At 38.6% G+C, this 12,449-nt stretch overlaps 1 protein-coding gene across 2 annotated transcripts in view; it reads left to right on the top strand.

Moving 5' to 3' along the window:
- The window catches only part of EIF2B3 (eukaryotic translation initiation factor 2B subunit gamma), a 129,503-nt gene that overhangs the window by 29,296 nt on the left and 87,758 nt on the right, over positions 1 to 12,449 (top strand). For both annotated transcript variants that reach the window (XM_082750076.1, XM_082750075.1), the window contains exon 4: positions 5,118 to 5,277. In XM_082750076.1, coding sequence (XP_082606202.1) covers positions 5,118 to 5,277 — 160 coding nt within the window. The remainder of the gene's footprint in view (positions 1 to 5,117; positions 5,278 to 12,449) is intronic.

Below are 12,449 nucleotides of genomic sequence, written 5' to 3'. Positions count from 1 at the left end.
TTCTGATTTAACTTTTGGTTTTTTCTTCTAGTTTTACTCAGTGGTTTTGGCTTGATTGAAAATGTTCTTGTAATGAGGGATTTCTGGACTTTGCCCTAGCTTTGTAATTGGGTTTTCTGAGCTTAATTTGTTTGCTTTAGCCAAAACTAACTGGCAGCAATTCGAATTTTAAATTCCTGGGTATCTCGATTTTTTCCCAAACACTAATGTGCTGTCTTCATCTTCTCTTAAAGATCTTGTATGTTTCCACTTTGTCAAAACTGCACACATTTGCTGTCCTTCTGAGCCATGCTTTTTGCCCTTGATGTTGCCCTGGCTCCTCAAAAGGAACAGGCTTGGGATAAGGGATCCTGAGGATATTAGAATAGTGAGTTGGGCCGTCTGTGGAGATTCCATTTGGTCTCTGCAAAAGAAGAGGCATTATTGCTGGTTTTAGGAAAGAACCAGTGCCCTGAAACACAAGGCAGCTGAGGATTGGTGTGTCCAGGGAGCTTTCAAGTTAATTGCACTTCATATATACAGTTGCTTCACAGTCCACACAGTCTGTGTTTGTTCATGGCTGTGGTCACACGTGATCAGAAATACCTCCTTTCCACTTTTTCTCTCCGGGCTCCAGTTAGTGCAAGAACATTTGCATTTCTAGTTAGAATACAAATCAAAACAGTAGTCATTTAATAGTGTTTATAAAAATGTAAAGAGAAACAGTTAGTAATGTGAAGATGTAAGATGTTAGACTTTTGTTTCTTATTCCAGGATTTCCAGTTTTGGAAACAAAGTACATTGATAAACAGCAAAGACTTTCCTTTGGTGGGGTTGCAAGGAGGATGGGAATGTGTTTGGCATCAGCGAGTCTTCGATGGTGCATTTTCTGGAAGGGAGGCAGGAGAGGGCCTAAGGAATAGCACCTCCATCTGTATCTCAGGCCCTGCCCTTTCCGACTGACGCCTTTCGTTTCACGCTGAGAACAGATGGTAACCAGACATGGGGATGGGGCAGGGGTTGGGGGGGTCGGGGGAGGCTCTGTTTCTTGGGCTCCTTGGGGATTTTGCATTCAGCTTAGCAAAAAGTCATCTAAGAGCAAAGACAAAAATGAGGCTGCAACTGTTCCCAATTACACAGGACTTATTTGGCAATCACTATACTGACAGATTTATTTTTTGCAGATACTGAATGATAACAGCCTCTATTTTCCAAGACAACATTGTTGCCACTTCAGAGGCATCTGCATTGGGGTCATTTTCTTCACTTTGGAGTACACTTGATAATTGAAATTTACTGTAGAACAGTAGGTTGGCAAAAATCAGCCAATTTATTAGAGAAAGGAGGATTTTTTTCCCCCTCAGCAAACTGTTATTTTTATTACAATGAAATGGGGCAGCTTCTGTACTGCTACAGTGACATGTCTTTAATAATAGCCTGTGTTCCCAGCCTTTCTAAGCATTGTTTTTTTTTTTTTTAAAGATTTTATTTATTTATTTATTTGACAGACAGAGATTACAAGTAGGCAGAGAGGCAGACAGAGAGAGAGGAGGAAGCAGGCTCCCTGCTGAGCAGAAAGCCCGATGTGGGGCTCGATCCCAGGACTCTGAGATCATGACCTGAGCTGAAGGCAAAGGCTTTAACCCACTGAGCCACCCAGGTGCCGCTCTAAGCATTGTTTTAAGAGGGAGGATTCAATGTGCTATCTCTTCCTTAGCTTTCAGGTACATGGGCTGATTTGCTAATGTTTGGTGGTTCCTAGATGGTGAATTTAGGAATTTTTTTTTTTAACTCAGTTAAAATCCGGAAGGAACTAAGATAGCCTTAAGCAGAAAAGTAGGGGGGAAAAATCCAAATTTGAAATTTAAAAAATATATTTTATTTATTTATTTGACAGAGCACAAGCAGGGGGAGCTGCAGGCAGAGGGAGAGGGAGAAGCAGGGGCTTCCCACTGAGCAAGGATCCCTTTGCAGGGCTTGATTCTAGGGTCTTGGGACCTGAGCTGAAGACAGACACTTAACGGACTGAGCCACCCAGGCGCCCATCAAGTTTGAACTTCTTAACTTGAAGAGGCTGTCAGAAGGAATTGTTTAGGCTGTTAAGTGATGAGTTACATGTAGAAAAAGGAATGATGGTTCTGGTACTGATTCTTTATTCAAAATAAGAAATTTCAAGCAGTAAGCCAAGGCATTCTTATGGTTGAGACTCACTTTCTTAGCAAACATGACTTTTTACTATAGTAGAATGTGAGTTGAAATCATCTATTTTTCCCACCCAAAGCAGGAATCTTGATTTTATTTTATTTTTTTTAGATTTTATTTGAGAGAGAGAGAAAGACAGAGGGAACAAGCCGGGGGAGGGGTAGAGAGAAGCAGACTCCCTGTTGAGTGACAGCCTGATGCAGGGCTCTCTCCTAGGACCCTGAGATCAGGACATGAGCTGAAGTCAGTCACTTAGCTGACTGAGCCCCCCAGCTGCCACAGGAATCTTGATTTTAAATTAAGATCTTAGAAAGGTAGGAACCACTTAGAAAAATTTCCATGTAGATACTCATTTTATTCTTAAACCTGGAATAATTTAAATGTTAAATGTTTTTCAGACTTTTTAAAGTAGCAAAACCTGGGCGCCTGGGTGGCTCAGTGGGTTAAGCCGCTGCCTTCGGCTCAGGTCATGATCTCAGGGTCCTGGGATCGAGTCCCACATCGGGCTCTCTGCTCAGCAGGGAGCCTGCTTCCTTCTCTCACTCTCTCTCTGCCTGCCTCTCTGCCTACTTGTGATCTCTGTCTGTCAAATAAATAAAATCTTTAAAAAAAAAAAAAAAAGAAAACTTTAAAAAAAAAAAATAAAGTAGCAAAACCTGTTTTCCAAACCAAAGCTTACACAGAAAATAAAATTAATAAAAGAGAAGTTGCCCTGGCCGACTCAAAAAGGGCAATAGGAACCAGGTTTTACCTGAGGCACCTCTGGGAAACTGCAGGTGTGCTATTGAGAAACTGTGTAGTCAGTTTAAATTGCAATGTAAGGGATTTGTTTTTCAATACATTGTTTTGGCAAACCTGTTTTCTGCATTTATGATGAAATTCTGTAATAGCAGAATGTATAGGTAGACATTTGTTTAAAAAAATATTAAGTAGCCTTTCTTAGCCACTCCCATTTTATTAACACTTTCTAGTCTAAGTTCCCTCTATATTTCAGAATAGGGCCTGGCTGAGCATAGAGTTAATGCTCAGTAAATGTTAGGTAAATAAATTGTTGCAAGTGGTAATCCAGTTTCTGCCTGAGCACTTCTTATAATGGGAAACTCATTGCCTTACAGAATTCTTCTCTTTGACTAGCTCTGATTGACGGATATAAGTTAATATGAAAACCAAAAACTTTTCATGTTTTACCTATTTGTTCATAGTTTGGTCTTGGGCTATTCAGGTAAAATTTTTTTCTTCCTTAAGACTGCCAAGTATTTAAAGAGTGCTGGTATCTCTTTCTTAATCCCACCCCATAATCCCTGTCCTGCCCAGTTTCCCCCACACAATCTTTTCCCTACTAAACAACTTCTCTTCTTTAAGCTATCATGTTTCTAGCCCTTTCTCATTCATCTTCTAATTGATACTTTCTTAGTTTATCAGGGTTACTCTTAAACTATGATATTCCAGGGGTGCCTGGGTTGCTCAGTGGGTTATGCCTCTGCCTTCGGCTCAGGTCATGGTCTCAGGGTCCTGGGATCGAGCCCCGCATCGGGCTCTCTGCTCAGCAGGGAGCCTGCTTCCCTTCCTCTCTCTCTCTGCCTGCCTCTCTGCCTACTTGTGATCTCTGTCAAATAAATAAAAAAACTATGATATTCCAAAGTTGATAGCTAGTGCCCATAGTACTAGACAGACCAAAATTTAGAAGTATCTAAGATATACATTCAGGCGTTTTTGGTACCTAATGCTATATGCTAGAAACTCCCTTATATGGGTCTCCAAACTAGCAAAGCTGTATTTCTTTAAACACTATTCATTAGTAAAGATTATTAATTTATATGAATAGTCTTATAGAATGTTAGATCTTGGTTAGTTACCTAACTACTTGTTTCTGTGTCTGTAAAGTACAAATAATAATAGTGCTTATGGCATAACTTTGTAAAGATTGGGAATGCATGCAAAGTGTTATCACTGTTCCTGGCCAACAGTACACATTTGATAAACATTAATTACTATTATTAGTTATTATTGTAATTAATCTGAATTAGTAGAAATGCAACATTTTTTTTACTTCCTTGATATACTCATTAATTCATCAAATAGTTACTAAATGCGTGTTACTTGCCAGACACATAGTAGTAGTTAAGTCTTACATTTCTTTTTTTTTTTTTAAAGATTTTATTTATTTATTTGAGAGACAGAGATCACAAGTAGGCAGAGAGGCAGGCAGAGAGAGAGAGAGGAGTTAGCAGGCTCCCTGCAGAGCAGAGAGCCTGATGTGGGGCTCTATCCCAGGACCCTGGGATCATGACCTGAGCCAAAGGCAGAGGCTTTAACCCACTGAGCCACCCAGGTGCCCCAAGTCTTATATTTCTTATCCATAAAAATGGGAACAAATAACAGTAACAATCCCACCCCATGGTGTTGGTATACAAATTACATGAGTGCTTTTATACATACTTGAGGTTTTATAGTAATTGTTTACGAATTAGATTGGTTTCCTGAGAGATGGGCATTATATTATATTTTATTTTCTAATACTGTAGCAAAGTGACTGCTTTATAGGACTTCATAACCAAATGGAATCATCAGATTATGTGAAAATACTTTTCAAATTGTAAAGAGATGTATAAATTTAAGATCATTAATTCCACAGTCATGGAAATAGACAATGTGGTAGTTTCCAGACTCTTTTCCTTAGAGCCCAGAATTCCAGTGATGCCTCAGATTGGGCAGCAATAAGACACACACACACAGGGAGGTAGATATTCCAGACCTCCCCTGGAATAGTTTACTTAGAGCAACCCTATTTATTTTACTTATTCTGCTGCTATAAAAAATGTTTGAAAACAAGTGTCCAGTCTGAGTGCTACCAAGCCATCGTAAGTTTATCCTGTGGTGATGTGTGCGATCCGTTGTCTTTTGTGATACTGACTTTCCCCTTCTCCATTTGACAGACAGATGTACTAGTCCTGAGCTGTGACCTGATCACAGATGTTGCCTTACATGAAGTTGTGGACCTGTTCAGAGCTCATGATGCCTCACTCGCCATGTTAATGAGAAAAGGCCAAGATGGCTTAGAACAAGTTCCTGGTCAAAAGAGGGGGAAAAAACCAGGTAAGGAGTTTGATTTATTTGTATGTTGGGTTTTTATAATAATAACAACTATTATTATTATCTTTCATGCTTTCACTTAGGAAACATTTACTGAGAAGTGACTGTACTATAGGCACTGTGCTAAGAGTTGATGGCATAAAGTCAAATAAGACACATTCCCTGACTTGATTGAAGAGGCTTAGAGCTCTTGATTAGATTCTGGAAAATCCGAGAGGCTTTTGTATACAAAGAGGAGCACTCAGAACTATTTACAATTTAAGATCAAATTTCAGATAACCTTTAAACGATTAAAATTACTATTACAAGGGTAGAATGGTTGATTTTTTTTTTTTTTTGAATGCTTCAATCACCCTAAATAGTCAATAAACAAGACAGTTGTTAACCATGCTTTTTCTTCTTAGGATTACAACATTCTTATCTTGGTATTTCCCTGGGATTCTAGTAGCAGGTTATTACTTGTTTTACTCTTCAGAGTGATATTAATCTTGTCAGACCAAAAAGAAAGGGAATAATGCTGTAGTCCACCCAAGATTGTAGAGCTTTGCTTAGGGATCTGTTGTTCATTTTTGGTTAAGACATGGTTCTTGATTGCTTTTCCCAGAGTATTTCAAAGCTGAGGCACCGATCCTATAACTGTGCTGCATTTAATGGCTGAACTAATGACCAGAAAGCTTTGTAAGATCACCCTTTTTATATAGATTTTAGTATTTCCTGGAATGATGTATTTTTTTTCCCTTGGAGTTTTCCCCTGGAATGATAGAGATTTTAATATTTCCTAGAATGGGGCGCCTGGGTGGCTCAGTGGGTTAAGCCGCTGCCTTTCGGCTCAGGTCATGATCTCAGGGTCCTGGGATCGAGGCCCGCATCGGGCTCTCTGCTCAGCAGGGAGCCTGCTTCCTCCTCTCTCTCTGCCTGCTTGTGATCTCTCTCTGTTAAATAAATAAAATCTTTAAAAAAAAAAAAAAATATTTCCTAGAATGATGTATTTTTTTCCCCTGGAGTTTTTCCCTGGAATGATGTGTTTTTTAGGTTTTGCTTAGCCAGCATTATGTAACCCATTGTCCTGTCATTATTATTTATTGATGTAATCTGTTACACTTATTAGAAGCTGCATATGGTTTACTAGCATCTCACTGGTTTTGGTAGAGATACCTAGAGCTTTCATTCCTAGGATTTGAGAGATGTAGATAATATTTTTAGTTTTATTCCTTAGGCATTTAATTAATTTATAATTTTGGATTATAGCATTAAAACTTTCTAAATTGCTTTTTGTGTTCAAGTGATCACCAGTGTGGACTAATTATTGGGTCCTCTTTCCACCTTATCACTATCTGTGATCCTTATGTTGAGTAATCCTTTTTGTTCTTGATGTAGTTTCTACTTTCGTGAGGTCTGGTTCGCTTATTCACAGTTTCCTGTATTCAGCCTTTTCTACCTTATAAACAGGTGTTTATTTTACAAATAAGCATTTCTTGTTTCTTTTTTATACTCTTCTCCTTAAAACAAATTAAAAAATCAAATACCTTATTAGAGTTACTCTTCTTGATATTTGAGTATTTTGATACATTTCATATTAGCTATTATCTCTTAAGTATCATTATAAGTGCATAGCTTTTCATAATTTTAAAATAGCTATAAGTATTATCTGTCTACCCATCCATTTAAAACTGTTTTGATGCTTGGCCAGTGAAAGTTCGTATAAGCTGGCTTTTTTCTCTTCTTTGAAAAGGTATGATGTATATAGGTAAGCTACTCTTGAGCTGGAGTGTGAGTATGGAGGCCAGGGAGCAGGGAATGGGACTGGAGAGGATACAGGGATCAAACTAAAGCATTTGAACTTTATCCTCAAAACAGTGGGGAGTTGTTGAGGAATTTTAAACAAGAGAATGTCCTAATCAAATTTGTGTTATTGAAATATTTTCATACTTAACATGAAATTTTGAATTTCTCAATATCTGTATTTTGTTATATTTGAAGGTTAAGTTTCACCTTGATAATTGAGGGAGGTTTTTTGCTTTTATTTTCTTAAGAGAGACATCTGGATGCATGGGGTGGGGGGGATGTGGTTGGGGGACAGAAGAGGGAGAAAGAGAGAGAGAATCTTAAGCAGGTGCTGGGCCCAGCCTGGAGCCTGATGTGGGGCTTGATCTCACAATCCTGAGATCATGACCTGAGCCAAAAACAAGACTCAGACACTTAACCGACTGAGCTACCCCGGCACCACTAGATAACTGAGTTTTAAATTCCTCCCATGGGGGCGCCTGGATGACTCAGTTGGTTAAGCGTCTGCCTTTGGCTTGGGTCATGATCCCAGCATCCTGGGATCAAGCCCTGCATCGGGCTCCCTACTCAGCTGGGAGGCTGCTTCTCCCTCTTCCACTCCCCCGGCTTGTATTCCCTCTTTCGATATCTCTCTGTCAAATAAATAAATAAAATCTTCTTAAAAAAATAATAATAAATAAATTCCTCCCATGAAATGCTATGCATTTCAATGATAAGCATTTTTTTGTTGTTGTTAAGGAATCCTAAATTTCTCAGATTGTATATTGGTCTGCTGTTGGCTGCTATTATATGCCAGAAAAACTAGCAGTCCACACTTTCCCAGATATTGTTTAATAGAGCAGATCTGTGTCCAAGTTTCGCAGTGGTGTTCTTACAGACTTACAGGAGAATGGCTATTGGCTACACGTTTCAGGAGCCATCTTTCACCGTCTTGCTACTTCTGTCTCAGATTTGTAGATGTCTGTTCTGAGGAGGGCAGGAAAAAATTCATGTTTGGATTTTTTGTACTGCTTTCCCCCCTCCCCACCCCCTCCAGGCTTTTAATGCTCTCCATCCCTTCTCCCTATGACACATGTGCTCTAAATTTAACTTACCCTTCAAGTTCTTTTCTGAGAAGAGCCTTCCTTGACCCTCTCATATGCAGTTATACCCCCTTATTTGCCTACATATGGTGGCACTGCTCTCTGATTTACTCTCTCCTCTACTTGGCTATCAGCTCTTTGATAGCTGGGATCATCATATCCTGTTTTGTTCATTTTATCCCCAGCATTTGGCTCAGTTATGGCCCATGTTAAGAAGTCAATACATATTACTGAATGGTTGAGGAGTCTGCCTATAAAGGCGACTCTTACTATCCCCTGCCCAGGTAAGATAAAGTAGATTCAGTTTTTATTTAGCCCATCCAGTTCACTGTAGTATTTCTCAAACTCCTCTCCAGTTCTCAGAGTTAGATAGCCTTGGTCTAGGCTAGATTCGGTAAATATCAGTGTGGTTCAGAATCACACTCACCACTCAATCTGCGCACTAACAAATGTTGGCAGGCATTCTGAACCTGTATTTCTTTTGGTTCAGCTTTCTTTATTTCTCAGAGCTGTATTGCAAGAAAACTTCTTCTGCTTGGGTTTCTGTTTTATCTCTTTTGAAAAATCCCAACCACCACCACCACCCCTTTTATACTAATTATATTTAACAGAAGTGACTTGAAATCCCGGCATACTCAAAACTGAAATTCTTGTGATTGAGGAAATAGCTTATAGAAGTAGATTCAAATATGCTAGAATTTATAAGTCACAGTGTGAGAAGTACAGTAATAGCATATGCAAAATACAGAGAACAGTTTAATGTCCTAGTTACAGGGAAATATATTTAAAAGCACAATATTTAAAAAGAAGGAGGTGAACAATATACTGATATGCAGACAGGGTAGTTGGTATGAGATAAGATCCCTGACTTACAAATGCATTGAATTTTGATGTAGTCATTGAACTTAGAGCATACTATATATAAAGTTTATGCTAAAGCTTATATGGGAAACAAAAATTATCAAGATTTGCTCTCAAAATAAAACCTGGTGAGGGACGCCTGGGTGGCTCAGTTGGTTAAGCAGCTGCCTTCGGCTCAGGTCATGATCCCAGCGTCCTGGGATCGAGTCCCACATCGGGCTCCTTGCCCCGCAGGGAGCCTGCTTCTCCCTCTCCCTCCGTCTCTGCCTTCCACTCTGTCTGCCTGTGCTCGCTCTCGCTCTCTCTCTGACAAATAAATAAATAAATAAATCTTAAAAAAAAAAAAAAAACCTGGTGAATGGACTAAAACTAATTAATATTACACTATATATTAACTAACTGGAATTTTTTTTTTCCTTAAAGATTTTATTTATTTGAGAGAGAGGCAGAGAGCATGAACAGGGGAGAGGAGGCAGAGGGAGAGGGAGAAGCAGAATCCCTGCTGAGCAGGGAGCCCAACACAGCCAATCCCAGGACCCGGAGATCATGACCGAGCCACCCTGGCACCCCACTAACTGGAATGTAAATAAAAACATGAAACTAAAAAAAAAAAAGAATAATAATTATGAAATAAAATAAAATCCAGTGAATGGGGCTATGTAGTTTTATTATTTACCAAGTTTTATATCCACTTATGGCATACTAGCATTTTGTAGATAGTTGCTCAATATCAAATCATTAATAAGTGGTAGAATCAGAACTTGAACCTGCGCTTTCTGACTCCATAGCCCGAGCTTTTTTTTTTTCTTTCCTTTTTGAATTTAGTTTTTATTTTCGTCAGAGTTTTATATGTTCGTAATTTAAAGAGTGATGGAATTATCCAGGGTATATTATAAGAAATAGCCATCCTTCACTGTGTCTATCCTCATTTTACCCAAAGGCAGCCACTTTCAACATATTTAGCTAATTTTTTTTTCACATTTAACTCCATATCTTCAAAGGACATGCTTTTGTTTGCTATGTCTTGGTATTTTTAGTTTTAGGAATTATTTACTTACTACCTACTATAGAAATTTTAAAGATTTAGTTCTGTTTTACCACATCCTCTAGCCCCACCACACACATGCAGACTCCCAGTTTCCCCATTTATTGCCGTGTTTATTAACATATATTTAATGTTTACACCACTATAACTGTTTAAATGTTATTCATAAGGGGCAGCTGAGTGGCTCAGTCAGTTAAGTGTCTGCCTTTGGCTCAAGTCATGATCCCTGGGTCCTGGGATCGGGCGTGGTACTGGATTCCCTGTTCAGTGGAGAGCCTCCTTTTCCCTCTTCCTCTCTTCCTCCCCACCATTCATGTTCCCTTTCTCTTTCTCTCTCAAATACATAAAATTTTTAAAAAAATTAAAATACTTAGTTAAGTGTCTCCTTCGGCTTAGCTAAGTATTCACAGCTGAACCTTATATGAGATTACTTTTCTCTTTCCTCCTTTTATTTTCCTAAAAATTGTCTTGTTTTTTCATTTGCTTAATTTTCTATGTATTTATTATTAATTCAGCCTTAGCCCCACCGGTATGAATTTCTTCTCATTATTTCCTAACACTTTAAGTGTTCTCTCAGTTTCAAACTCCTGAAGATATCTCTCTTAGAACTTTTCTGGATTAGTAGCTCTTCTGTAGAACTGCCATTTTAGGTTCACACTTCAATCTCATAATTTTCCTCTTAGTTTATACTCACTTTTTTGTGGAACATATCCTCTGGTAGCCTTCTCAGATGGGTTCATGAAAAATAAATTTTTATAGCTTTTGCATGTCTTCATTCTTTCTCAGTGGTTGTTTGATATTTTGGCTAGGTATAATCTTCTCTTGGAAATTATGTCCTTTTGCGGTACCTGGGTGGCTCAGTCAGTTAAGTATCTGCCTTTGGCTCACATCGTGATCCTGAAGTCCAGGGATTGAGCCCTGCATTGGGCTCCCTGGTCAGCAGGGAGTTTACTGCTCCCTCTACCTCTCCCCCAACTCATGTTTTCTCTTACTCACTCTTTCTCTCTCTTTCTCTCAAATAAATAAATAAAATCTTTAAAAAAAAGAGAGAGAGAGAGAGATCATGTCCCCTCAAAATGAAGGTATTATCTCACTGTCTTCTAGCTTTTCTGTTAAATCTAACACAATTCTGATTCTTCATTCTCTTCATGAAAACTTTTTCTCCCCTTTTGGGAAGCTTCTAGGATCTTTCTATTTACAAAGTTACTAAGTTTCACTCTGATTGTTTTCAGTACAGTCTGATACCATCCCTTGTGTTGGATGTTAATGGGCCTTTTTTTTTTTTTTTAATTTTTTTTTCTTTTTATAAACATATATTTTTATCCCCGGGGTACAGGTCTGTGAATCACCAGGTTTACACACTTCACAGCACTCACCAAAGCACATACCCTCCCCAATGTCCATAATCCCACGTTAATGGGCCTTTTGATCTGAAAAGTCAAGTCTTCAATTCAGAAAAATTTTCTCAAATTAATATCTTTTTTCTTTTTAACCCACCAGCAAACTCAAACTTTAAAATAACTTTTACTAGCGTGATTTCCAGTCCCCTTCCCCAAATTGTTGTTATCCCTCTTTGTTTGTTTTAAGATTTTATTTACTTATTTGAGAGGGTGAGAGAGAAAATGCAACAGAGGGATGTGTCAGAAGGAAAAGCAGGTCCCCGCCACTGACCAGGGTGCCTGACGCAGGGCTTGATCCCAGGACCCTGGAATCATGACCTGAGCAAAAGACAGATACTTAAGGGACTGATCCACCCAGGCGCCCCAGTGTCTTACTCTTGATCTCAGCTCAAGTCTCAAATCTCGGGGTCATGAGTTCAAGCCCTATATTGGGCTCCACACTGAGCATGGAGCCTACTTTAAAAAAAAAAAAAAAAAGACTGTTATCAAAAAGATTAGAAATAACAAGTGTTGGTGAGGATGCATGGAAAGGGGAACCCTCACATACTGTTGGTGGGAATGTAAATTGGTGCAGCCACTTTGGAAAAGGGTATGGAAATTCCTTTAAAAATTAAAAAAAGAATTACCATATGATCCAATAATTCCACTACCAAGTATTTCTCCAAAAAAAATGAGAACACTAATTCAAAAAGATATATGCAACCCCTTGTTCCTTGCAGCTTTATTTATAGTGACCAAAATATGGAATCAACCTAAGTGAATGGATAAAGAAATTGTGGTATCTATACACAGCGGAAGATTATTCAGCCACAAAAAAAGAATGAAATCTTGCCATTTGCAACAACGTGGTTGGACCTCAAGGATATTATGTTAAGTGAAATAAATCAGACAGAAAGACAGATACGATATGATCTCTTTTACATGTGGAATCTAAAAAAAATAATAAAATTTAAACTGAGCTCATAGAGGGACACCTAGATGGCTCAGTCGGTTAAGCGTCTG

The sequence above is a fragment of the Mustela nivalis genome (assembly GCF_964662115.1).
Source record: "Mustela nivalis genome assembly, contig: HAP1_SCAFFOLD_670, whole genome shotgun sequence".
Lineage (NCBI taxonomy): Eukaryota > Metazoa > Chordata > Mammalia > Carnivora > Mustelidae > Mustela > Mustela nivalis.
The sequence above is the reverse complement of the archived record's forward strand: the minus strand, read 5'-3'. Positions and strand labels throughout refer to the sequence as shown.